Genomic DNA, 27,193 nt, shown 5'->3' with positions numbered 1-27,193 from the left:
GACAGGATATTATGTGACTCCTGGGGGGAAAACTACACCTACGAAGCAGTCTTGCCAAAACAACCCCAATCTGAGCAAACCTCTGTACGCAAAGATGAATCTACATGTAAGCACAAAAGGCTAAGTAGCATGTCATAATAAATGGCACCCCGGGGTGAAATCAGCAAAATATAGGACGAGCAACCCTAGTTTAATCGGCAAAAACATTGAAAAGAGAAAAAAGAAAGATGGGCCAGGCAAGGTGGCTCATGACTGTAATCCTGGCACTCTGGGAGACCAAGGCGGGTAGATTGCTTGCGCTCAGGAGTTCAAGATCCACCTGAACAAGAGCACCCCATCTCTACTAAAAATAGAAAAACTAGCCAGGGGTTGTGGCAGGTGACTATAGTCCCAGCTATTCTGGAGACTGAAGCAAGATCACTTGAGCCCAAAAGTTTGAGGTCGTTGTGAGCTATGATGCCACACGGGCAATGGACTGAGATTCTCTCTTAAAAAAAAAAAAAAGAAAGAAAAGAAGATGGAGGGGGCAGCACCCATAGCTCAGTGGGTAGGGGGCCACCACATACACTGAGGCTGGTGGGTTTGAACTCGGCCCAGGCCAGCTAAAAAAACAATGACAACTGCAACAACAAAATAGCCAGGCATTGTGGCGGGCGCCTGTAGTCCCAGCTACTTGGGAGGCTGAGGCAGGAGAATCACTTAAGCCCAAGAGTTTGAGGTTTCTGTGAGCTGTGACACCACGGCACTCTACCCAGGGTGACAGCTTGAGACTCTGTCTCAAAAAAGAAAAGAAGATGGGCGGAAGCTGAGCTGGTGCAGAGCAAGGAGAGAAGCTGCCTGCGGATCAGAGGCTGTGCAGGGTAGACACAGCCTGCCGAGATGCAGAACTGGACTGTGGCATCGAGACGGACAGTGGTGCTGAGGATGACACGGCATGTCAGAAAATACCCGTGGAGGCTGACTTCCTGTATGCATGCTCCACAGCGCCTCGTTACTATTCCTGGAGAAACTCAGAGGATGGCTCCTGGCTCATCCAGTCTCTTTGCACCATGCTGAAACCGTACGCTCACAAGCTCAAGTTTATGCACATTCTCACCCGGGTGAACCGAAAGGTCGCAACAGAATTTGAATCCTTTTCCTTTGAGTCTGCTTTTCATCCCAAGAAACAGGTTCCATGTATTGTGTCCATGCTCACAAAAGACCTGTATTTTTATCACTAAACAAACAGTTATTTGGGAGGGCATAGTTGGCATGCCCAGTGAGAAAGCAGTGTGACTGATACTGAATTTCCTCTCAGGGCTAAATCCAATCTCATCCTCCACATGGTACATACCACTTCCACAGTATACGACCAGTATGAAGCTACCTCCAACTCCAATTAGGTAGTCACAATTGAATTTGCTTAGGAATAAATAAAAATGAGTAACGGTTTACTCCTTCAGAGAGGAAATGATTGTCAATGTACAGCTCTCATAATTAGCAGGTGTTAATGATGCTATGCTATGAATGTTAAAGAATCATAAGAATGGCGGTGCCTGTGGCTCAAGGAGTAGGGCGCCGGTCCCATATGCCGGAGGTGGTGGGTTCAAACCCAGCCCTGGCCAAAAACCACAAAAAAAAAAAAAAAAAAGAATCATAAGAATCATAAGACATAAGACATCGAGGAGATAATGATATCCTCCCACTTAGGACTCTGCATTTTAGTTTTTATCAAACTGTAAAAATGATGATGTGGAAGAGGTTAGGGATCCCTGGGCACAGTCACAGGCTTGAGTCTTTATTTAGAATTGATATACAAAAAATAAAATAAAATAAAAAGAATTGATATACAAACATGACTTCAACTGCGTTTTAGACACTGTCTGTAAGATTGTGGTTTTGTGGTGTTTGTTCTGAGCATGGCGTTGTAAAAAAAAGAAAAAGAAAGAAAGAAGAAAAGGTAATTGTTTAATATTGAAAAAGAAAGTAAATATTTTAAGGCTAAAAATGCAGCATTCATAAGGAGATGGAGTTAAACCATCAGGTGCTGAAATGCAGCTGATCTGTGCACAACTCAACATCAGTTGAGCTTCCCAAACCAGCAACATCTCCTAAGAGCTACTATGTAAAAACCTCAAACTGTTTGTTGATTACTAATAGGATGACAGGAAGAAATTCTAACGGGAACATTCTAACATGCAATGTGTATAATAAAAATGGAATGCAAGGAGCGAAAAATAAACCGGTAAGCAGGGCTCTCAGCCATGCCATAGGAGGCGGCTTTCAGAATGGACCACCAGCTAGTTTCACGGAGGATGCCCCAAGCCACAGATCGCCAAGTGAGCCAAATGAGAAACTTCTGAAATGAAAATTTTGCAAATGTGGTGCGTCACAATAAAAATCACAGAACACTTTGTAGTAAAATTTTTAAGCATATTAAGTTATTTTTCTGTTTACAATCAAAGGAAATTTATAGTCATGTTTTATAGTGATCAGTGAAGTAAGAGGACCACGTGCCCAGGACCAGAGAAGTCACCCAGTCAGAACCTCTGCTCTGGCACCTGGGAAGGTGGAGGACCAAGTTCAGCCCCCAACCAGGAGCAGACCGCACACATCCTCCCTCCTCCCTCCCAGAGGGGCGGAGCAGTGTCTCACGGAAGCTCTCCTTTTCCTCAAGAAGGGAAGTTGGCATTTGTAAAAACAGCTATTTCTGTTGATGACTAGATCTGTAACTTTACGTAAATGTAGCAACTGATGATATTGTACGGTCTGTTCCTTTGTGACAATTTTGTAAAATTTTATTTTGTATTTTCATTTCAAAATATACCTTCAAACTTAAAATTACAAAAAAAAAAAAGAAGAAGATGATGGAGGGGAACAAATAAATTCAAAGAGACTTAAGTGACACAACCATCTTATCTGAATGCTGATTCAGGCAAACATTTCTTTTAAAATATAGTGACATGCTCAGCGCCCATAGCTCAGTGAGTAGGGCACCAGCCACATACACCGAGGCTGGCAGGTTCGAGCCCGGCCCAGGCCTGCTAAACAACAATGACAACTGCAACCAAAAAATAGCCGGGCATTGTGGCAGGTGCCTGAAGTCCCAGGTATGCGGGGTAAGCTGAGGCAAGTGAATCTCTTAAGCCCAAGACTTTGAGGTTGCTGTGAGTTGTGACGCCACAGCACTCTACCAAGGGCGACATAGTGAGACTTTGTCTCAAAAAAAATAAATTAGTGCTTGCTTTGGCAGCACATATACTAAAATTGGAACGATACAGAGAGATTAGCATGGCCCCTGCGCAAGAATGACACGCAAATTCGTGAAGCATTCCATATTTTTCTTCAAACAAAGAAGAATGATGAACAAGCAAGCTGAAATTAAAAATTAAAAATTTTGTTTAAAAATTAATTAAAATAAAAATAAAATATAGTAACATATATAAAAACAACTGAAAATTTACACACTGACCACATACATATGTAGTACTTGATATTAAGGAATGAGTGATGATATTGAGGAATTACTATATTTTGAGATGTGATTTTAGGTTTTATGAATGAGTTTTCCAAAATCTTTTTTTTTTTTTTTTTTTTTTTGTGGTTTTTGGCCAGGGCTGGGTTTGAACCCGCCACCTCCGGCATATGGGACCAGCGCCCTACTCCTTTAGCCACAGGTGCCGCCCAGTTTTCCAAAATCTTTTAGAGACACATACTGAAATATTTATGAATAAAATGATATTGTAGCTAGGGTTTGCTGTCCAGGTGGACGTACAGAGGAAGTGGGATTGGTCATTGCCGCACCTGGTTGGGGGGCGGCTGCCTTGTACCACATTGTGTCACCCTCCCTCGTCTTGTACATAGGCTGAAAACCTTCTGTAGTAAAGGTTTAAAGGAAAAGGTAACAGGCCCAAAAGCCACACTGCCCAAGCGGCAAGGTCACAGCTGGAAATTCAGCAGTGAACTTCCAGGTTCCAGCTCATGGAGTCAGTCTGCTACTGGGGAGAGAGAAGTGGAAATGAATAGGCAAATGCACTCCTAAAATAATGACAGGGAGTGATATGTACTATCGTCTTGTTTCAGGCTAAAAAAAAACAAACCTTTTAGTGATTAAAAGGTAAACTCTTACAGCCCTGTCACTGCAATCTAATTACCACCCCCATCCTGGAGGCAGGTGGATACCTCAGAGTAACAAAGGAGAAAGTTCTTAACTTGGAAATGCAAATTTCTTAAAGACATTAAGGTTTCAACTTGGTTTACCCCCAGTAGGCCTGTCAAAATGATTTTTTTTTTTATTGTTGGGCATTCATTTTTTTTTTTTTATTGTTGGGCATTCATTGGTACAAGAAACCAGGTTACACTGATTGCATTTGTTAGGTAAAGTCCCTCTTACAATCGTATCTTGCCCCCAAAAGGCGTGGCACACACCAAAGCCCCACCCCACTCCCTCCTACAATGATTTTTAAATATTCTTATTTTGTAAACCTGTCCTGCCCGGGTCCTGGGTACAGATCCCCTTCACCTCACCTCCTCCATGCTGGTCATGTCACCATCCTCTCCCGCCTGGAGAACCGGAGTCTCCTAACTGGTGTCCCCACCATTCAGGGCCCTTCCATTCATTCTCCACACCACCAAGAGGGGACTTCTCACAATCTACATCTGATGTCCCTCAAAGCTTGCTTTAACTCCTGTATCTTTTTAAGTATGTATAATTTGCAACTTTTTAAAATTCACATAACATCTAAACTCTCCATATTCAAAATGTACAGTTCATGGTTCTAATATATTCACTATGGTGTGCAACCATTACCCCTCAGCTAACTCCAGAGCATTTTCATCACCCTAAAAAGAAATCCCATGCTCATCAACATGCACGTCCCATTTCCCCTTCCTCCTTCCCCTGGCAGCAATTCTATCTTTATAGAATTGCCTCTGCTGGGGATTTCATGTAAACAGAATCATGCAGTATGTGACCGACCCTTCTTGTGTGACTTCTTCACCTAGCATAATGCTTCCAAGATTCATCCATGCTGTAGCATTAAGGACCATGTCATTCCTTTTATGACTAAGTAACATTCCACTATATGGGCACGCGCCTTGTGTTTATCCATTCATCCACTGATGGACATGTGGGTTATTCCATGTTAGAGCTATTATGAAAAATGCCTCTATGAATATGTGAATTTTAATATGAACATATTTGTCAATTATCTTGGGTATATGCTGATCCCCAAAGCTATCTAATAGTTTTCTGTCATTCTTTTATTTTATTTATTTATTTATTTTTAGACACAGAGTCTCACTTTATCACCCTCAGTAGAGTGCTGTGGCGTCATAGCTCACAACCACCTCCAGCTCTTGGGCTTAGGTGATTGTCTTGCCTCAGCCTCCCAAGTAGCTGGGACCACAGGTGCCCGCCACACGCCCAGTTATTTTTTTATTGCAGTTTGGCCGGGACTGGGTTTGAACCCACCACCCTCAGTATTTGGGCCTGGCACCCTACTCACTGAGCCACAGGCACCAGCCCAGCTTTCTGTCATTCTTGAAATGAAATACAACTCCTTTATGCTGACTCATTCAGTCTTGCATGCTCTGAGCCTGCTCTTTCCTGCATTTCACCAGCCCTCTGCCGCCTGCCCCTAGGGTGGTGACACTGCCTGCCTTCAGTTTCTTGCCAGCTTTACTCCTTGACCCACGACCTTTGCAAGAGCTGTTCCCACTATCCAGAGTTGCAAAAACCCCATAAGAAGAAGCCAATAGGCGGCTCAGTGCCTGTAGCTCAGCGGCTAAGAGCACCAGCCACATGCACCAAAGCTGGTGGGTTCGAATCCAGCCGGGGCTCGCCAAACTACAGTGACAACCACAACAAAAAAGTAGCCAGGTGTTGTGGTGGGCGCCTGTAGTCCCAGCTACTTGGGAGGCTGAGGCAAGAGAATCACTTAAGCCCAAGAGTTTGAGGTTGCTGTGAGCTGTGCCACCACGGCCCTCTACCAAGGGCGACATAGTGAGACTCTGTCTCAAACAAAAAAAAAAAAAAAAAAAAAGAGGCCAATAAACACTAGATCATCAGTGTCCTCATCTGAACCTCAGGTTTAGTCGGAGAAGAAACTCTTCAGTCCAGGGACACAGGAGTGAATCTCAGAGAGTCCAGAAACCCCCTGAAATGTATCTCTGTGTATTTTTCTAGGGAGAGGATCTGTGGCTTTCATCAGATTCTCAAAGGGTGTGTGCCAAACCCACCATCACCGGATGATAAAGTATTTCTAGTGTAGGTCAATGGTTCTCAATCATCAGCGTGCATCAGTCATTTGTGTTAATATTCAGAAATTCAACATCCCTTCTCCCTCCAGCACAAGTCGGGGTTGGGGGCGGGCCCTAAGATCTTTATTATTAACTGTCTCCTACCAGGTGACTCTAATGCAGGTCCAAGGACATTTTAAGAAACACTACTCCAAAGGCTTCTTCAATCCACCTAACCTTGACACAAGGCATCTTGAACGGTCCCTCTAATGTTGTTCTCAGAGGCTTCCAGAAAACAAATGGTCTTCTCAAGAGTCCAGCATGCTGTGATGACAGGGCCCACCCCCTCTGCCCCAAAGAATCTGGAGCCCAGTGTTGAGAGGGACTGGAAGGGTCAGATGCCTGTGGCCCAGGAGCCTCTAGATGGCAGTGCCCAGCCAGAAATAGAGCCAGAGCACGCAGGGGCGGGTGCATGTGGGAAGGAGGGCTTTTCTGAGTCCTAATGCTGCTTCCTGCTCATTGCAGGGTAGAGAGAAGCCCAGGGACCAACGTCCCCACAACCTTCCCCAACTGGCTCACATGCCAGAAAGTGATCCCGAATGCTCAGATATTTGTCAACCGAGTGAGGAATGGAAGATCATTTGAGAGTTTTAATGATCAATAATCATGGTAGAAGCTAGTATGTTCACAGTAAAAAAGAACAAAACAATTTTTAAATGACAGTAGCTAACATTTACTCAGAACTTGCTGCCAGTCATGTTTCCAGCCAAATTAAGATAATGCTATATATATTTCTTGTTGTATTATGAGCATTTCCCCAGGATTCTTTGGGGGGGGCGGGGTGTTTTTTGAGACATGGGCTGTCACCCAGGCTGGAGTGTGGTAGTGTCATCATAGCTCACTGCAGCCTCAAACTCCTGGGCTCAAGCAATCCTCCTGCCTCAACCTCCCAAGTAGCTGGACTACAGGCATGTGACATCACACCCTGCTAATTTTTCTTAGTCTTTGTACAATCAAGATCTTGCTATGATGCCCCGGCTACTCTCATACTCCTGGGCTCAAGTGATCCTCCCTCCTCAACCCCCGAAAGTGCTGGGATTACTGGTACCAGCCACCATTCCTGATCAAGAGTCTGCTTTAAAAGGGCTTCATATTTTTTCACCTAACAAAACTAAAGATGTGTTTAACCAGCCCCTGTCATTCGCTTTTTAGATTCTGTCCTCTATGCCAAATAATACACTTTATATTGTTGCCTTAGAGTAGTTTCTACAACTCTGATTATTCCCTTGGAATCTATGTTTAGAAACAGGATTACAAGACCAAAAACAAGGAGCATTTTTAAACATCTTGATAGATACGGTTAACACACCTTCCATATATTTCACATACTCTCGGGTAGGACGCAAGAAAACATCACTGAGAAATAGTCACTTATCTTTTCAGAACTGTATTTGGAACACAGCATTTTATTTTATTTATTTATTTATTTATTTTTTTGAGACAGTTTCATTATGTCTCCCTGGGTAGAGTACCAGGGCATCACAGCTCACAGCAACCTCAAACTCTTGAGCTAAAGTGAACCTCTTGCCTCAGCTTCCCAAGTAGCTGAGGCGACAGGCACCCGCAAAGCCCAGATATTTTGTGTGTTTATTTAGTAGGCTCCAGCTGGGTTCCAATCCACCAGCCTCTCCACCCCACCCCCGTGCACGTGGCCTGGGCCCTAACTGCTGAGCTACGGGTGCCCGGAACACAGCCTTACTTTTTAAAATTGAATTTCACAACTAAGATTGAAACTTTCTTTCATTTATTAATGGGCCATTTGTACTGCTCCTGAAAACTGTTTGTTCATACCTTAATTTTTCCTGTTTGGCATAAAATTTTGTCATTGGCATTAAGAACCATAAGTATGTGTGTGCATGTGCACCCTGGGAGATTAGACTTGTGATAGCCCAATTTTCCTTTCAAATGTGCTTATATTAGTAATGGACAAAAGTTCACATTTATGCTCATAATCGATCTTTTATCCTAAAAAATATTTCCCACTACCTTTATGCTTATATTCACTGTATTCCCCTCCAGTGTTAAAATTTTTTATTTTAACAAGCTGTGGTATATGTATACCATGGAATACTATTCAGCCATTAAAAAAAATGGAGACTTTACATCCTTCGTATTAACCTGGATGGACGTGGAAGATATTATTCTTAGTAAAGCATCACAAGAATGGAGAAGCATGAATCCTATGTACTCAATTTTGATATGAGGACAATTAATGACAATTATGGTTATGGGGGGGGAAACAGAAAGAGGGAAGGAGGGAGGTGGGTGGGGCCTTGGTGTGTGTCACACTTTATGGGGGCAAAACATGATTGCAAGAGGGACTTTACCTAACAATTGCAATCAGTGTAACCTGGCTTATTGTACCCTCAATGAATCCCCAACAATAAAAAAAAAAAAAAAGGAAAAAAAAAAAAAAAATTTTTATTTTACCTTTCAACCTGTCTTAATACATTTGGGTATATGAGGTGATGCTTTATATTTTTTGGCCAAGTAATTTTCCCAACACCATTAATTAATGAATCCATCTTGATGAAATATCAACTCCTGGAGTATCTATCCTCTTTGTATGAACACCTAACTTTTAATTATGACTTTTGTAGTAAGTTTAATGCCCTTTTTTTTTTTTTTTGGTTTTTGGCCTGGGCCGGGTTTGAACCCACCACCTCCGGTATATGGGGCCGACGCCCTACTCCTTTGAGCCATGGGCGCTGCCCATAAGTTTAATTCTTTTTTTTTTTTTTTTCACAGCAGCAGAATGTTTTTGGATTTAATTCTTTTATTTCAAAATTTCCTTAGCTAAACAAGTATTCAAAATTTCTTTAGCAAGTCTCAGCTAAGAATCCTTTCAGCTGAACACAATAGTACTTCTTATCAGTTTCCCAAAATCCCTTTGGATTTTTTTAGAATTGTAAATTAAACTAGAAAATAATTAGGCAAAAAAAAAAAAAAAAAAAAAACGAGCATTCAAGTGTGGAGTGGGTGTGGGAAAATGCATACTTGGGAGACACTGTTGGAGGTAGTATAAATTGGCCTTTTAGGAAGATAATGTTCCCTATTAAATTTTTAAATGTATTCATGCTTTGACAGTTTCCACGTCTTGTAATTTAGAAATCTCACACATTTGAAGAAAAGACGTGCACCTCAGAGGTATTTTCAGTAGCGTAAACAGAAGCAAACTAAATAACATCACAAGAAGCTAGTTAAGAAATGAGGGTATAACTCTGAAATACTAACACAGAGAAGAAATTCCTCAATTCAACGTCAAGTGGGAAAAAGCAAACTGCTAAAGCAATGTCCATAATTCCACTTATCTTCTTTAAAACAATAAATATATAGGAAGACATGGGGTGTGGTCTGGAGCAGAGGCCAGCAAACATTTTCTATGAAGAACTAGACGGGAAGGAGCTGGGTGCAGTGAGTCACGCCTGTAATCCTAGCACTGTGGGAGACTAAAGTGGGTGGACTGCCTGAGCTGGAGGTTGAGACCAGCCTGAGCAAAAACGAGACCCCTTCTCTACTAAAAAATAGAAAAACTGGCCGGGCACTATGGTGGGCACCTACTGTAGTCTTAGCCTCCCTGAGGGAAGAGGATTGCTTAAGCCCAAAAGTTTGAGGTTGCTGTGAGCTACGATCCCACAGCACTCAATGCCAGGGGAACAGAGTGTGACTTTCTCTCAAAAAAGAACCAGAGAGTAAATGTTGTTGGCTTTGTGACTTACGTATATGCAACACAGCTATTCGAAGCTCTGCCATGGCAACATGAAAGTTCACACAGGATCCATCAGCAAATGAGTGCCTGTGTGCTAATAAAACTGTATTTACAAAAACAGGCTGTGGGCTGAATTTGAATTTGGCCCACAGGCAGTAGTTTGCTGACCTCTGGTCCGGGAAGGTAGACACCAAACTGATAGCAGAAATTTACCTCTGAGGAGAGAACCAGAATTGGAATGTGGGGGATAAAAGGGGATTTTAGTGGCTCTGTTATTTGGAAGGACTGTTCCATATCGTATTTATTATCACGGTTAATAAAAACTAACATAACGCTTTCTATATGGCAAGTGCTATTCTAAGGGTTTAATTCTAGGGATTTTATAGGCATTAAAATCATTAAATTCACGTAAGCATCATAACAAAAGAAAAACTATCATTATCCACATTTTACAAATGAAGAAACTGAGGCAGAGATGTTAATGGGGTTTGCTTAAGGTCACACAACTTCAGTGGTGGAGTCAAGATTCAAATCAGGCAGTCTATCTTTACCAGCCTGATTTTGTTTAGTTGTGCTGTGTTGGGTTTTTCTTTTCTCTAAATAACCTGTAATCCTAGCACTCTGGGATGCCGAGGTGGGTGGATTACCTTGACCTCAGGAGTTCAAGACCAGCCCAGGCAAGAGTGAGACCTTGTCTCTAAAAATAGCTGCGCATTACAGTGGGTGCCTGTGGTCTCAGCTACTTGGGTGACAGAGGCAAAAGGATCACTGGTACCCAAGAGTTGGAGGTTCCCGTGAGCTATGATGCCACAGCACTCTACCCAGGTCCACAGAGTGAGACTGTCTCCAAATAAAAGAAGTGTTAATATCCGAAATCAACTACTTTAATAAAGAATTCTATTTTTCTCATAAAGAAAAAACATAGTTCACTTGGCTCATACCTTTTTCAATTCCTATTTTTAATTTCAGTTTGCTTGTTCATTCTTCTTTGTTTGAAGTACTCCTTTTTTGTTCATTTTCTTCTTCCTCTGGCGGTGCTGGCTGTTTTTGATGTTGTTAGTAGAGACGGGGTCTTACTATGGCTCACTGCTGCTCATACTGGTCTTGAACCTCTGAGCTTAGACAATCCACCCGCCTCGGCCTCCCACAGCGCTGGGACTACAGGCGTGAGCCACCACACCCAGCCGGCTCATACCTTTTTAATACTAGTACTATGAAAGGCTGAGGCAGAAGGATCTCTGAGCTCAGGAGTTCAGCCCAAGCAAAAGACCCTGTCTCTACCAAAAATAGAAAAGAAAATAACCAGGCTTGGTGACAGGTGCCTCTGGTCCCACCTACTCAGGAGGCTTGAGGCAGGAGGATCCCTTGAACCCAGGAGTGTGAAGTTGCTAAACTAGGCTGACACCATGCTCCTCTAGCCTGGCAGAGTGAGACTGTCTCAAAAAAAAAATTTTTTTTTTTTTTTTTTCAGCCGGGGCCCGCCAAACAACAATGACGGGGCTGCAACCAAAAAAATAGCCAGTCATTATGGTGGGCACCTGTGGTCCCAGCTATTTGGGAGGCTGAAGCAAGAGAATCACTTAAGCCCAGGAGTTGGAGGTTGTGTGAGCTGTGATGCCATAGCACTCTACCCAGGGCGACAGCTTGAGGCTTTGTCTCAAAAAAAAAAAGGAAAAAACGTTTTTTTAAGGTAAAAGCTTAGTTCATGGGTGGCGCTTGTGGCTCAGTGAATAGGGCGCCAGCCCCATATACCAAGGATGGCAGGTTCGAACCTGACCCAGCCAAACTACAACAACAACAAAAAAATAGCCGGGTGTTGTGCCGGGCACTTGTAGTCCCAGCTACTCAGGAGTCTGAGGCAAGAGAATCGCCTAAACCCAAGAGCTGAAGGTTGTTGCGAGCTGTGACACCACAGCACTTTACCGAGGGCAACAAAGTGAGCCTCTGTCTCTTTAAAAAAAGGTAAAATCTTAGTTCAATGGAAAAAAGCATACTTGAGAAACTGTTTAGACCGTGGAACACTACCATTTACACATAGAATGATCCAAAACGTCACACCACCACCCACCACTGGATCACAAACTCCACAGAAACAAGGACAGTGCCTCAATCGGGTAAGGAAATGTTGCACGGGGGAAGAGTCCAGACTACAGGGTCAGAAAGATCCTAAATTGGAGTCTCAGCTGGAACCTTTCTGAGCATCAGCAAAATAGGTGCACACACACCTTAAGGGCTGCTGGAACTTTGAAATAGGACGTGCATGCAAAGCCCCCAGGAGACGGTTGAGAAACAGTGTTGGTTATCGATTGCTGCCACTGGCCCCTTGAATCTCACTGCAGGCATTTCATAAATTCCTACACAACTGGTGGACTTCCTGTTTGTTTCTTTCCCCACTCCTGAATGCAGAGAAGCCAGAACCTGTGGAGCCAAACATAGCTGTAAGGGATAACAGAAAGATTACAGCCACAAGTGGGGAATGGGAGAGACTTCTGAGGCAAAGCCCTGCAGGGCAGGCCCAGGGCACCACCACAACTCCATCTGATAGTGCGGGCAGGGGCACACCAGGCTCTCCATGGAGAACCTTACAACCCTGCAGGGGTCAAAAGCTTGCTGTGAACCCACAGGGCACAAGGCACTGGCCCAATGCCCAGGCAAAGGCCCTGAGTGGGCTCTGCCAGCTAAGCCTCAATCCCATCTGGTAGATTACTGGTAACAGTAATCACTGGCCCTTTTTCACAATTTTTTTTGTCACCCCCAGTAGAGTGCAGTGGCATCATACCTCACAGCAACCTCAGACTCTTGGGCTCAAGAGATTCTCTTGCCTCAGCCTCCCATCACAATGATGGGGTCTCACTCTAGCTCAGGCTGGTCTCAAACCTGTGAGCTCAGACAATCCACCCACCTCGGCCTCCCAGAGTGCTGGGATTACAGGCATGAGTCACTGCACCCAAGCCCATACTGGTAACAGAAAGGGCTCTGACCTACTTTAAGTGGGAAATGAAAGTGCAGTGTCGATTGTGTGTGATCCCTTTTGTATATTATTTTTCTGGAACACAGTGCATCTGCATACATACAAGCATTTTTTAAAATGTAACTTAGGACTCTGGGATGGAAAGAAGATTTGAGTCTGTAGGAACATGGACAGTAAGCTGCTCCGTGCAACAAGACTCCAGTGGATTCACACAGTGGTGACTGTGCTCCAGGACCAAGGGTCTTCCCATTTTCTGCTGAATCCGCTGCCTTGACCTTGGTTCAGTGTCCCCTGTAGCTGTAAAAGGCTGAAAAAGCTCCAAGCTCACCTGCCCAGGACATCCAGGAAGAGGAAACCCCCAAAAGACTTGACCCAGTACCTTGCTGTATAATCCCTTGCCCCCTCCAGTATGTGTATTACCTGTGTAACTTTAAAATGTAAACAGAGAAGCAGCTGGTAGGACTTACAGCCCATTTTTTATTCTTCAATTTATCTTTTGGGCGGGGGGTGGGGGGGTACCCTGTCCTACCCAGACCTTTGGATTCAGCATGCATGTGTAGGTGGGGCATCTGTATGTTAAACCTCCTCCAAGGTGACAAAGCTCCACCAGGAAGATGTCTCTTGGGCACAGGGGCTGGGTCACTCCTGGTGAGCCGAAACTAACCACACCTCGAAGTGCCAAGTTCCTCCTGCCAAGCCAGGTAAAACACCCTGCCCCAGAGGAAAGCGATGACCATGCTCAGACTTCCTCAAAGCCTGAGGACTGATAATGGGTGGCAGCCCCAGAGGAAGGGCTGAGTCTTCTCACAGCACCAGCTGCCCTTAGCCTCGAGGCTGGCCCCAAGGAGCCCAAAACCACCTGCCCAGCTAATAAGCTAGATCCCTGGACAGCGGTTCTCTGCTGGTGAAGCTTGAAGAATCTTGGTGACTAGGCCCAAGCCAAGGAGATCCATCTAGTTTTCCTGGGGTACAGCCTGCCCGTGGCTGATTCTAATATGCAGAACTGAAATCCACAAAATGAGAGAACGGAAGAGATAGGAAGAAACTGAGGCTGGAGGATAGTGCAGAACCCAGGAAAGAGACCTCACAGACTTTGAGGAAGGAATTTTCATGTAGCCAGTTGAGAAGCACACCTAATGGCTCACACCCAAGAGCTGAGCATGTGTGCCAGGCACCCTCTACTCCCCAGTTCGGCAGCAGGGCCCAGGAGGGCAGCCCACTCACTAGTGGTAAAGCCAGCATTCTCCTTACATCTCACTGGCCCCAAAGTCCTGCTTGTTATTAACCACCACATGACAGACTGAAGGCCCAAAAGGAGGGGAATTAGACAGCTTTTTGTGAAAATATAAAAAACTTATTCAAGGCTCGGCACCTGTATCTCAGTGGTTAGGGCACCAGCCACATACACCAAGGCAGGCGGTTTCTAACCCTGCACGGGCCTGCCAAAAAAAAACCCGACAACTACACCAAAAAAATAGCTGGGCATTGTGGCAGGTGCCTGTAGTCCCAGCTATTTGGGAGGCTGAGGCAAGATCATCACTGGAGCCCAAGAGTTTGAGGTTGCTGTGAGCTGTGACGCCACAGCACTCTACCAAGGGCAACATAATAAAACTGTCTCCAAAAAAAAAAAAAAGAAAACGTATTCAAGCTACCTTTTATCCACTCACTCCTTCAAGAACCGTCCATACTTACCTTGTGCCATGTGTTGGTGCCCAGAGCCAAGGGTTTTAAGCTGGTTGTGAATTAAGGCAGTTGGTCACATATACCAAAATGTTCAGTGAAACAGCAAGAAACGATATCAAGTAGAAGACATGGTACCCAGGAAAGTGAGGACTACTTACTTTCGAGACTTGTTTCGGTTATGCTGTGTCTATTACAAAAGGTTTCTTACTATGGATCAGTACAAAACATCTGACAAACAATGAGATGGGCAAGAAGCAAGCCTTCAACACCAAATATAATTGTGTAAACCACTGTAAACACATGTCTATACAACATTTATGTCAACCTAACAGTCCTCAAACAGCAAATGAGGACTTTTTGGTAATCACAAATTTCTTTTTTTTTTTTTTTTTGTAGAGACAGAGTCTCACTGTACGGCCCTCAGTAGAGTGCCATGGCGTTACACGGCTCACAGCAACCTCTAACTCTTGGGCTTACGCGATTCTCTTGCCTCAGCCTCCCGAGTAGCTGGGACTACAGGCGCCCGCCACAACGCCCGGCTATTTTTTTGTTGCAATTTGGCCGGGGCTGGGTTTGAACCCGCCACCCTCGGCATATGGGGCCGGTACCCTACTCACTGAGCCACAGGCGCCGCCCAGTAATCACAAATTTCTAAATACACTCTGAAATCAACACAGCCATTAACTGTGACCTTGACATTCACCATGGGAAGAAGACTCCGGGCAAAAGTGATCAACCTCTTCCCACTGCACTAAAGAACAGCCAGGTTGAAAGGTGATCCCCTCCTCTTCCCAGGAAACCTCAACCCTAGCACCACCACCCCTAAGGAAGAGATACCAACAGTCAGAAAATCTTTCCTTGGAGCTCAGTTATAGTGGCACATACCTTCATGGATTTAGGGAGGACATCTGGATTATAAATCCACACACACATACTTTGGAGGCCAGAGAGCCCCCAGGTGCTAAAAGCAGCCCAGGGAAATCAGTAGTGGCTGCTGCCAAGTATTCCCAAACCTTTCTTCCTCAGTCAGGCTGTAAAACTATTCTCAGCCTCGTAAGTCCTCTTCATTGCTCAAGCTGGATAAAACCTAAGACTCCTGAAACTCTCAAAGGCAGTTCCATAAATAACCAGAGCTCTGAGCATTTACAACAGCGAAGAAGACACGCCCATCAAACCCAACAAAAGATTGTCACAATCCTCACTAGCAACTGCAGTTGAAGCAGCCGGAGTGCAAATGCCTCCAAAATACACAGCAACAGATCAGCACCTGGTCCACCCTGAGATTTGAGCCAGCCTGTACTTGCCAACCTGTCCCACCTCCTCGGTAGGCACTCAACTTCAGTTTGAAAAATAAATTTCAGGCGGCGCCTGTGGCTCAGTGAGCAGGGCGCCGGCCCCATATACCGAGGGTGGCGGGTTCAAGCTCAGCCCCGGCCAAACTGCAACAAAAAAAAAAAAAGCCAGGCATTGTGGCGGGCGCCTGTAGTCCCAGCTGCTCGGGAGACTGAGGCAGGAGAATCGCCTAAGCCCAGGAGTTGGAGGTTGCTGTGAGCTGTGTGATGCCACGGCACTCTACCGAGGGCCATAAAGCGAAACTCTGTCTCTACAAAAAAAAAAAAAAAAAAGAATTAGAAAAATAAATCTCATTCATCTCATGAACAAGCCCAAGGCCAAGTTTGCAAAAAACCAACCCATACTTCACAGCACACACAAGCTTCCCTAGGTATTTCTGGCAAATTGCCCCAGGACATGATGAAATCAATTTAAGTCTGGAACATCCAAGTTCCAGTCTCCATAATGACTTACATCATACTTTTTCCTAGCCCCTCTGGAGGCTGAAGCAGGAGGATCACTTGAATCCAAGAGTTTAAGGTTGTAACAGTAGTGGTAGTGGGGCAGAAAAGAGGGGGAGAGAGAAAAGAGAAAGGAAGGAAAACTGAGAGAAAGAAGCAAAGGGGAGGAGAGGGGAGGGGGGAGGACAGGAGAGGAGAGGAGAGAGAAGATTAAATGAGCTTGCAGCACACCTGTAGTGCCAGCTACTCAGGAGGCAGAGGCAGAAGGATCACTTGAGCCCTGGAGTTTGAGGCTGCCTTGAGCTATGATCACATTACTGCATTCCAGCCTGGGTCTACACAGCAAGACCCTGTCACTCAAAAAAATTTAAATTTTTAATGCATGTGTTCTAATTTCTGAATGGCATGTTGAAAGAAAATAACAGCCACATTCCAGAATTCTCGGGGGCTCCATTAACTTGAAGGAAAATTACAAATAAAGATGTAAATATATCCAACTTTCAAAGAATTCACGTCATTTTTTTTTTTTAGAAATGTCTTTCTTTTATTTTTTTGTGGTTTTTGGCCGGAGCTGGGTTTGAACCCGCCACCTCCGGCATATGGGCGCCCTACCTTGAGCCACAGGCACCGCCCACGTCATTTTTTTTTTTAGAGACAAGAGTGTCACTTTGTCGCTCTTGGTAGAGTGCCATTGCGTCACAGCTCACAGCAACCTCCAGCTCATGGGCTTAGGCGATTCTCTTGCCTCAGCCTCCCGAGCAGCTGGGACTACAGGCGCCCACCACAATGCCCAGCTATTTTTTGTTGCTGTTTGGCCGGTGCCGGGTTTGAACCTGCCACCCTCAGAATGTGGGGCTGGCATCCTACTCACTGAGCCACAGGCGCTGCCCATCAAGTCATTTTAGTTCCCTCTTCTTTTTCTATTGTAATTATTTTATAGAAATTGAGCCTAGAGAGGTAAAACTAGTGGGGAAATCTGCATTCAAATACAGAGGATATCAAACAAAAAATCTTCCTTCATGAAAGACAAAAAGCAAATTAAAATTGTACATTCACTTCTGCCTGCAAGAAGTACAAATACTCAACACTGGCTAAGATGCTGGGCACATGCACTCTTAGGATGTTGATGGAAGTTAACACCAGTACCTCACCAGCACTTCGGTAGGACCTACCAGTATTTTAAATATGAACGCCTTTGACCTAGCAATTTCATCTACAGAAATTTATCCTATAAAAATGTAAAATCAGAATATTCACTTCTACACTGCTACTGATTATGGAAAACTGGGACCTGCACAAAGGCCCATACATATAGGGGAATACTAGTCAGCCATAAAATTTCACCATTTATATCCTGGTGGAGAAAGATCTGCATACACTGTAAGCCACTGTGTGACTGAATTTTTGCTGTTCTGAATATTTTTAAAGCTCTAAATCAATACAGTTAAAACAAGGGACCATCAGAAACTTAGAATACCATCGGTAAGACAGCTTTGCCAGATTACACGCTGTTATAGCTAATGAACTTCACAAAGAGTGCAGGTCGCATGGTAGGCGGTAAACCCTGGATCTCACCATGTCAAATGCACCAGTGTAACACAAGAGTTATGACAGCCAGCATTGGGTGCTCAGGCCTGCTCCTCTCAAATATTATATATAACCCATTAAATCATCACCTCAAACATTCCAGAGACTCTAGAAACTGGCCTTATGGGGAATCATAAGCTGTTACAGGGTACTATAAAAATCTGACCAGAACAACCTCCTTTAAACTACTAAACACATGAACCTTAACCTCCTTTCAACTTTACTATAAAGTTGATTTCCTATGGTAGAACCTTTCAAGTCACTTCAATCCAAGAATCCAAAATCTATCTCTGAAGATCCCCAACCTCGGTAAACTAAAGACCTCAATAATTAATCCAAACAGTGCCAGGTTCTAACAAACCTCAGGACATGAAATGCAATGAGAAATATCTGCTAACATAGCCACTATTTCAGGTAGTAGCCATGCCAAAAATTTAATGATTCTGTTCATAATTTTCTAAAATTAATTGTGCCGCCCATGTCCCCAAGTAAAGGTCCCATTTTGAATGTTTTGGCATCTTGCACCTCCCTTCCTTACCCTCTAAGGTTGACTAACCCTCCGAGTCAAGAGCTTGGCCAGCTTTCATTGCTGTACGGAAACCTTCAGGCCCAAAGCCACAATTACTCAAATTTGTTGAGTTCCAATAAGCCCTTAAGAAAAACATTTAGAACACTAATTCTTTTTTAAAAGCCTAAACTTCATTTGATTTCATCCAAAAGTTATGCAGATGTGATGACAAAAACAAAACTGCAGACAAGCCCCATGGTTTTTTTTGTTGTGTTTTTAATGATTTATTCATTTTATGATTTAAGGTGTTTATCACTGCACCAGTTGAGCAAGCCACACTGAAGATTTTTACTGCAGATCTTCAGATTCAACCTGCTTTCCATTAATTTTGTTCTATAAAATTTTAAACACTATTAATTAAGTTCCTTTAGTCATGCTCAGAATGCTGCAATGTTGAGGATGAACTCAACCCACTCATGCCAAGTTAGGGCAACGGGAGCAGCAGTGTCCACAAGAATCAGAGAAATCTAGCTTAGAATGAAGAAGTCATCTATTCCCCCAAACTGTTCAGCTGTTAAAATTCAGCCTACACTATTCTCAAGAGACTAAAAAAGTCAATCTCATTTTTAAAGAGTACCACACAAGTATGCAATCTTCCATGATTTGTTTTGCAGCTAAACTGGAACAAAGAAACACTTCAAAAATCCAGAAGCCAGAACTAAGCTTTCCTAAGAGAAATCATTGCCCTTTCTACTAGTGGGCCTTGGGGTTATTCTGCACTGGGCACAGGAGAGAGCAATGGGACGGAGAAGGTGACAAATGCATTGGGTGCATTTTGAGATTAATGCAAAAGAAAAAAAGTAACAAATGCTGAAGTTTTGTAAAAGTTTAATGGAGCCAATAAGGCATATAAATTGTGTTCTGGCAGACATTAAGACCTGCTTTCTCTTACCAAAGAAAATGGCACATATTTTATCAAAATTTGACAATTCAGAGTAAAGGGTACTGAGATTAAGCTTTAGAGCACCAACTTAAACAAAACAACCAAAAAAACTGTTATTCAACCTGGATAGAGGAACTAGAACCAAGGCATAAAAGGGAGATTAAATATGTGTTCCTCAATCTCAAAATCCTTCAGGAAAAGGAGTTCTGGCCACTTGTGAGCACATCACACCACCAAACCCCAATTCCAGAATCTAAATTTACAACGATAACTCCAAATGCATTTCTTGGTATAGTCCAAAGGAAAGCTTGAAAGTATTCATAATACATAGGCTTGTCCGTTTCAGGTAAAATGACAGATTGCTATAATTCTTCCTGCTATTATATTCAAACAAAAAAATGATCCACTTTTGCAAAAATTTAGAAATACCTCACTTTCACTCCTAGTTTTGGTATGGAATCTACTCTTTTAAATAAGGGCTATATCTATAATGAATACAGAACTTCAATTCACACATTTCTAACATTCCATTCACATCCCACCCAGTCAATGAAATTATTGTGGTTAACTTAGCAAAGTTTCTTCACAGAAAGATATTATTAAATGGCTGCAGAAATTGCAAACTTTAACAAAGTGCTGTGAGTAATTACTGGAAAAACCCTTACACTGATTTGCAATGGTCTTTTAAGGATAAAAATAGGAAGTAACTGATACTGGACTATAAGTTTGCAAGGAAACATTTTTCACTGTCCTACTTGATATATAATATAATAATATGATGAATAAATTACAGTACCTGGCAGGCTGACATCAGTTCTTCATCTAAAAAATACTATCATTCAGGTCAAGATATTAAAAATGAAGATGAAACATGCTCTCAAACATTGTAGCTACGAGAGGTCTTACATTTACTCAAAAGAGGAATCTATTGAGAATTTTTATTTAGGTCTATCTAACATCTAGAGAACCTCCATGCGATTCCATCTTTTCCAGAATGAGAATCCAAACTGCACCTTTTAGGAGAGGGACGGGAAGAGTTGGGTTTTGCTATTTAAGTTGTGATCACATTATTAGTAGACAAAAGAGTTTATCATCTTCCACCCATTCCATGGAAACTGCTCAAAGCAGAGCACCCATGAAAAATGTGAAACAAGATATGAAAGACTAGAATACCTACTCCCACCATCCGTCTCCCTCTCACTAATACGGAACCAAAAAGGAAGCCCATTCTCATAGTTCATGACCTCTCTACTTTAGGTCATCTTTGAATGCAGTCTACATGTTTACATTTACCATAAGGAAAGTACCCGGCATAGGAAGTAGTACTTCTCTTAAAACTGAATATTTCAAGCCTACAGGGTTAATCTGGGGGCAGTTTAATAATATTGCTACTTTAGAGCACTAACACACACAAAGTGAATCCAATAAAGTTCTGTGTATTGATTTCAATATTAAGTATTAATTGCATGACCATCATAGCACCTCTTTACATCAATCACCAGAATTAGAAACTGCTTTGAAAACTAAAGACAGGGCACAGTTCAATAATTAAAGTTGCACACTGTTAATATATAGAAAACCAGGTGCATTGGTACAGTACTGCTGCAAAAATGGAAGCCAAATCATGTTTTTAGACAATTTTAGGAATCTGGCAATACTGTGAAGCAAAATACTCTACACATCAGGAAATGGACCAAACAAGGGGGGGGGGGGCATTCTATAACCAAATAAACATCTGATAATTCCTTTCCCTTTGAGAATAAACACAGTTAAGGTCACTTTTAGCCTTGGAACGGATATATGTTTGCCTATGATGATCTTGCTAATGACTACACGATATCTGATGTCCTCTGCTAGGATTATAGTTTTAAGAAAGCCATAGTTACAAGAGGCATCTACTGTAAATACCTAGAACTTCCTTTTATGGCAACCACTTTAGAATTCACTTGTCTTAAACAGTGAACAAGGGAAGATGGCCTCATGTTTCCTTTGCAATAATAGTATATGTTGAGGATCAAGTGGCTTTCAAGCAGCATGGTGGGTGTGAAAATGTTTGCAGTTTAGATCATTCTGTTGCGTTTATGGGTTGGTGAGTCTGTAATGACATCGCCACACTGGGCTGAGGTACGCTTTCTAGTTCCACCATTGTCCAAGTGGAGTGCCATTTCTTCTGATATGAAAGTGTTCAAATCGACATCATGGAGTCCATTTCTCCTTCGACTAGCATTCGATCCACTGCTTACATGTGTAGGAGAGCCTGGGGTACTCGAACGCACGCTTATACTAGCCATTGCACCACTAAGACCTAGGAAGAAGAAAAAAGGTTTTAGAGTTGCTCAATTATTTAGCCCTTTTGAAAGCAACCCACTTTACTTTCCATGTTGTTTTAGTGTCAAAGGATGTCTGCCTATATCTTAAGAAGTCACTTGCAAGCAATCAAGTTTTATTCTGGAAAAACGAATCATCTGACTGTGACATATAAGATGTTTTTATTGGTAATACTACCAATACTGACAATATTGGTAACTACCAACTAACTGAAAGCTTGCTATGTATGTGTGAAACACCATGCTAGATGTACAACTATATCATGAAGTTCTCCCACCTATTAGGTAGGCATTGTATAGAATTTAGATGAGGACAGGAGGTGCTTGTTTTAAACAGAAAAGATATTTTGGTTATTTTAACTCACCATTCCAACAGATTCCTCTGATGAGAGAGAGACTGTGTGGGCAGGGAAGGGTATTCAAGGGAGTAAGAAATCACTTCCAGGCCTGGGTAGGCTTATTCTAATATCCCTTTCTAGATAAAGTGACCATATAATTTATCATACAAAATAATATATCAAGTCCAAAAAGGGGTCACTGTTAAAAATTATGGTGGAACACAAGGTACAAAGCAGGTCTGTCCTGGACAAATAATCACCCCTAGGTCTGGACTATATTTGGCAGAGAGATATCCCTTAGGACAGCCTACATTATTTCAAATCCTTCATGAGAGGAGAGGGAAGCTATAAAGATCCTGCTTCATTTTGCTTTCAAGGTTAAGAGTTATTGAATCCAGAAAATACATCCAGCACTTATTGCTGAAGACCATTTCTTAAACCCTCAAGGAGTCAAACTTACATTCCAATCCTAAATTTTCAAGATAAACCTGTGAAAGGCATGAATCAGGCCAGAAAATAAAAACCACAGTGGATTTTCTAACTCATAAATCTCCCCTTCTGCTATTCTAGCTAGAGATTTTCTTATTCCTTGACTAAATTTTAACATGATCTAGTACAATGAATTAGTTTCCAAAGAATAGAACTTATATCTTAGGATGCTAAAGTAAGCTTAGAGATTAGATTTGATAGGGGCCAATTCTTTCTAATTTTAAACTCTAAATATATGGCTTAAATTTGAATAAGTTGAAAAGATTCTCTGCCTCCTATGCATACCACATCAAGTCTACTAAATCCCCTTTCCAATTGTTCTCACTCCACAAACAACCCTGAACATTCTCAAGCCCATGCCCTCTACCACAGTATTTTTTGGCCCACACCTCCCTTCTGCTCAACTTTCTACTCTAGGTGCCATTCCACTCTTCTTTGTTCACTAATCCAATCCTCTGGCTGGTCTGCTTGCACAAGATGCATGCTCCTTTCCTTTCAGCAATCAGAGATCTAATTTTGTCCCCTCTTAGGCTCCAAGCATTTCAAAAGCTAGCACCTATTTTAAAAAATGAAAGCACTAATGTCAGAGTACTTCCTGTGTCAGGTACTCTATACTTCTTAATTTATTTCCTATCACACCTAAGTCAAATCCAAGTTTAAAGGGCTAAATATATAAATAATCCATCCCAGGTCAACAAGTACTAAATAAATAAAGAGCTGGCACTTTCAATGCAAGTAAAATCTGTATTCCTATCCCCTGTTACACAGCTTCCTCATAGAGTCTGGAGTATTTTAGTAGGGTCAAGGGCTGGCCTGCCTCTTAAGCCCCATCTCTTTTGAACAGTTTCTCTCAATACGTGCCCTCTTTACCCCCATCCTAGGATTGAATCATGCACTAGCAATAATTCACAGCTCTTTAAATCAGTCAGGCCTGTACCACACCTCCCTTCAGAGGCTCCTTCTCTCCTGCTTCTCCCACTTCTTTTTAGTTTCTGGCTGGCTCCTCATCTCTTCTGCTTGAAATTCAAATTCTTCACTCATTCCTCTTCTCCAGCCTGCCAGCTCCTTCCTCAGTTGACTTTATAGGGTTCTCTTCTCCCCTACAAGCTATTGTCAGTAGGGTGACATCCTTGAACTTAGTTTACCCACAGACATCACAGGAACAAACATTTCTCACAGGAACCATCTAGATTTCTATCTGCCTGTTGGATGTCTCAAATTCAACATCCCCAAACGCCAGGTTTATTTGGGGAAAAAAAGAAAAAGAAAAGAAACACCTTGGGCTATTTTTACATAACACAGCGCCTATGTTATGTAAAACATAACTGAGTTATGTTACCTCAGCGGCTAGGGTGCCAGCCACATACACCAGAGCTGGCGGGTTGGAACCCAACCCAGGCCTGCCAAACAATAACAACTCCAACCAAAAAATAGCCAGGTGTTGTGGTGGGCGCCTATAGTCCTAGCTACTTGGGAGACTGAGGAAAGAGAATCGCTTAAGCCCAAGAGCTTGAGGTTGCTGTGAGCTGTGACACGACAGCACTCTACATGGGGCAACACAGTGAGACTCTTGTCTCCAAAAAAAAAAAAATATATATATATATATAAACACAGTACAATTAACCATCTCTTCTGACAGACCATATCCTTTCATCTCTATCTAATGAACTTATTAATGAACAGTGCCTGGCACATAATGTTCATTTAATTCTGAAAAGGAAAAATACTTCAAAGTCCTACCCCTCATTTTGAAATCCATGAAATCAGGATTGGCTGTTGTTTATTCACCTCTCCAATGCCCAGATGGTTCTTTCCCACTCAAATCATTACCATCGAGTTTAACAATCACCCCAATATTTTTTAAGTTCCACACCAAAACCGTATGTAAACTTCTTGAGGGGAGAGGTGTATCTTTTTTTCTAATCTCCTAGTCCATAACATACAGTCCCTGAGTTACAAACATCTTATTTACCAATTGCACTTACAAATAGAGGCTATTACAGGTAATAGGTAAATGTACCTGTTCCAATTTACATACAAATTCAACTTTAGAATAAACCTACAGAACCTGTCTACCTCATTCATAACCCGAGGACTGCCTGTACTACTAAAAGGTACTGTAACAAAAACCTTCTCATACCTGTTTCATAATGAAAAAGGTTCTAAAGTAAATATACTACAGTGGGCATTCAGCAATAAAATGGTCAACTTATTTATTCTATCGTTTCAAAGGAAGAATTCCACAAAAATCCTTATGTAGGAGTCCACTAACAGTACACTTAATACCTCAGAACAAATACTGAAGGCTCATAAAACACTGTATCAGAAGTGAACTGGACACTTAAACAATGCTTCTTATCTCACCTGTTAATGTTCCATGAAAATATATATGTCTATTAACATCTATTTGAAAATTCCTCAATAACTTCTGGAAAATCATCTTTTCTAATTGGGTTTGTGACTTCATTCAGTTTGGCGGCTCAGGTAAAATCACAATGTGCAAACATTACCTATCATCTACTCTCATGGAAATTCTTTTCAAAAATTGCCTACCCCATCTTACACCCAAAGTTATTAACTCCTCTCTGCAGTGAAAATCTTTTCAAAGTTTGCCTACCTAATCTTCCCCAAAAAGGCTTTTTCGTAAGTGTCCAAAAAAAAAAAAAAAAGGTAAGATTAACAACCAAAAAATATATGCATTTTGAACAGCCCAAATTTTATTTTATAAACCAATGACAGCTACTAGAAGATGCTTTAGGAAACCTTAGCTAAGCCACATAAACAATCAAGCCTATACAAGTACAGAGAAATCTAAACATGCTTCAGAACTCAAGAACTAAATTGTATGCCCTGGGGGCATACAATTTAATTTCAAAAGGGCTATGGGAGTTATCAATTGACAAAAGCAGAACAAATAGCATGATTAAACAGAAGTCTTAAGTGCTCAATACAAGATAAATGTATCAGTTTTAAAGTTTCTGCATCCATTTTAAATAATTAGTGCAGGAGTACGAAAAAAAAAATTAGGCTAATTTAATCATACTTTAAAAAGAAAACTCACACTGGAGCTAAAACAAATTTACAGTCCAGATTATAGGAATCCAAGTTACATGGCAAATTATTAAAAGTAGCACATAGCTATTAATGTCACACCAAGTTCATGCTTAGGATAATAAGAAAATCAATCCTGTTTGCAGCATTAATTACATGTAATCCCAGTTTCCAGGCACGTAAGTTAGGTCACACACCAGCAGAGAAAAGAGCAAATGCAGACAAACCCAGTCTATCTCACTTACTCCAGAGGCCTGGGGCTTGTCTACACTTTCTATTTAATTCCAGCCCCTACACCCCCTTGGGAGAAGAGGACTGGCCCTGGAAGTGACAAGGCACACTGTTTTTGATCCACCAGCTCAGGGTCAGGGCCCTCTGTAGATCTGTTCCACTGTGTTTACCGCCTTGAAAAAAATGGGGGATTTGAAATCCCACAACTTGAACAAAGTGGGTAACATCCCAGCTGGGAGCCCTAAGAATCTGGCATTCTTGCATGGAAAATGAATTGCATTATTAAGATGCACAGCACTACTTTTGCACAATGTTGTGTGATGATGTGCCAGGCCAAGCAAGCACTTGTAGTGTCAATATAGTGTTTTAGATAAATCAGGGGAATTCAAATATTTAAAAAGGAAACCTATCAGGAAGGTTTTGGTAATTTGAAGTAGATAACCACTCCCCACCCCAATCTGTAAATTATAATACTGAATTTTTATTGAAGCATACTAAATCAAACCAATTACAAAGATACATGTGTCATACCAAGAAAACATTTCAATTATGCTGACAGCCCAAAATGCTTTTCATTTTTCAAAGACAGTTTTTAATGCCATGGGGAAAATGCTCACGACGTTAAAATGAAAAAAGCAAGATACAGTACCATATATGCAGTATGATCTCAACTATGAAATAATTTTCATATTTATACATTGAAAAAAATACTAAAAGAAAATGCACCAAACATTGAACTACAGTTATCACTATATAATGGGTAACAAGATACTGAAATTTTAATTTATGGAAATTTTCATTTTCCAAGAAATTAGTATTTATAAATCAGAAAATTAGGAAGAAAATTAAACTCAAATACTCAACTGCTTAAATAAATACCAGGATGAATAAACTGACTCTGAGGCATTGCATCAATAAAAAAAAAAAAAAATCCGACAAAATTTTATTGCAGGTTCAAGACAATTTTGCATTACCAATGTTGGAAGCTTTAAGTCCAAACTCCAGACACTTTGAAGCAAATGTCTAATCTTAATATGCAGGAAATATCCATTTTTCATCAAAAATTTTTATGCTATCTTAATTGCCTTCATTGTTCTTGTTTTCAGAAGCTGTTCTGAACAAAGGGCATAGTTTAGAAATTCCAACCTTCAGATAATTAAAGAGGGTTCTTTGAAATTTTAAGCAATTAAAAGACTGTTTTGGTGCATTAATCTCTTACATCTTAATTTTCATATAAGTTTTTTAGACATTGTACTGTTAAATAGCTACCAACAGTTCCGTTAT

At 41.8% G+C, this 27,193-nt stretch overlaps 1 protein-coding gene and 1 non-coding gene across 3 annotated transcripts in view; one reads left to right on the top strand and one right to left on the bottom strand.

The window, feature by feature from the left end:
- The window catches only part of HAPSTR1 (HUWE1 associated protein modifying stress responses), a 53,386-nt gene that overhangs the window by 2,544 nt on the left and 23,649 nt on the right, over positions 1-27,193 (bottom strand). The window contains exon 4 of one of the 2 annotated variants that reach the window (XM_053555416.1): positions 19,404-21,778. The exons of the other annotated variant lie outside the window; for it this stretch is intronic. Coding sequence (XP_053411391.1) covers positions 21,534-21,778 — 245 coding nt within the window. The 3' untranslated portion in view covers positions 19,404-21,533. Of the gene's footprint in view, positions 1-19,403; positions 21,779-27,193 lie in introns of those variants that run through there. 2 annotated transcript variants of the gene reach the window in all.
- On the top strand, positions 3,217-3,322 carry LOC128562858 (U6 spliceosomal RNA). The gene has a single exon (XR_008373558.1). It is a non-coding gene; the product is annotated as a U6 spliceosomal RNA (small nuclear RNA).

Source organism: Nycticebus coucang, chromosome 12, assembly GCF_027406575.1.
Source record: "Nycticebus coucang isolate mNycCou1 chromosome 12, mNycCou1.pri, whole genome shotgun sequence".
Classification (NCBI taxonomy): Eukaryota; Metazoa; Chordata; class Mammalia; order Primates; family Lorisidae; genus Nycticebus; species Nycticebus coucang.
The sequence above is the reverse complement of the archived record's forward strand: the minus strand, read 5'-3'. Positions and strand labels throughout refer to the sequence as shown.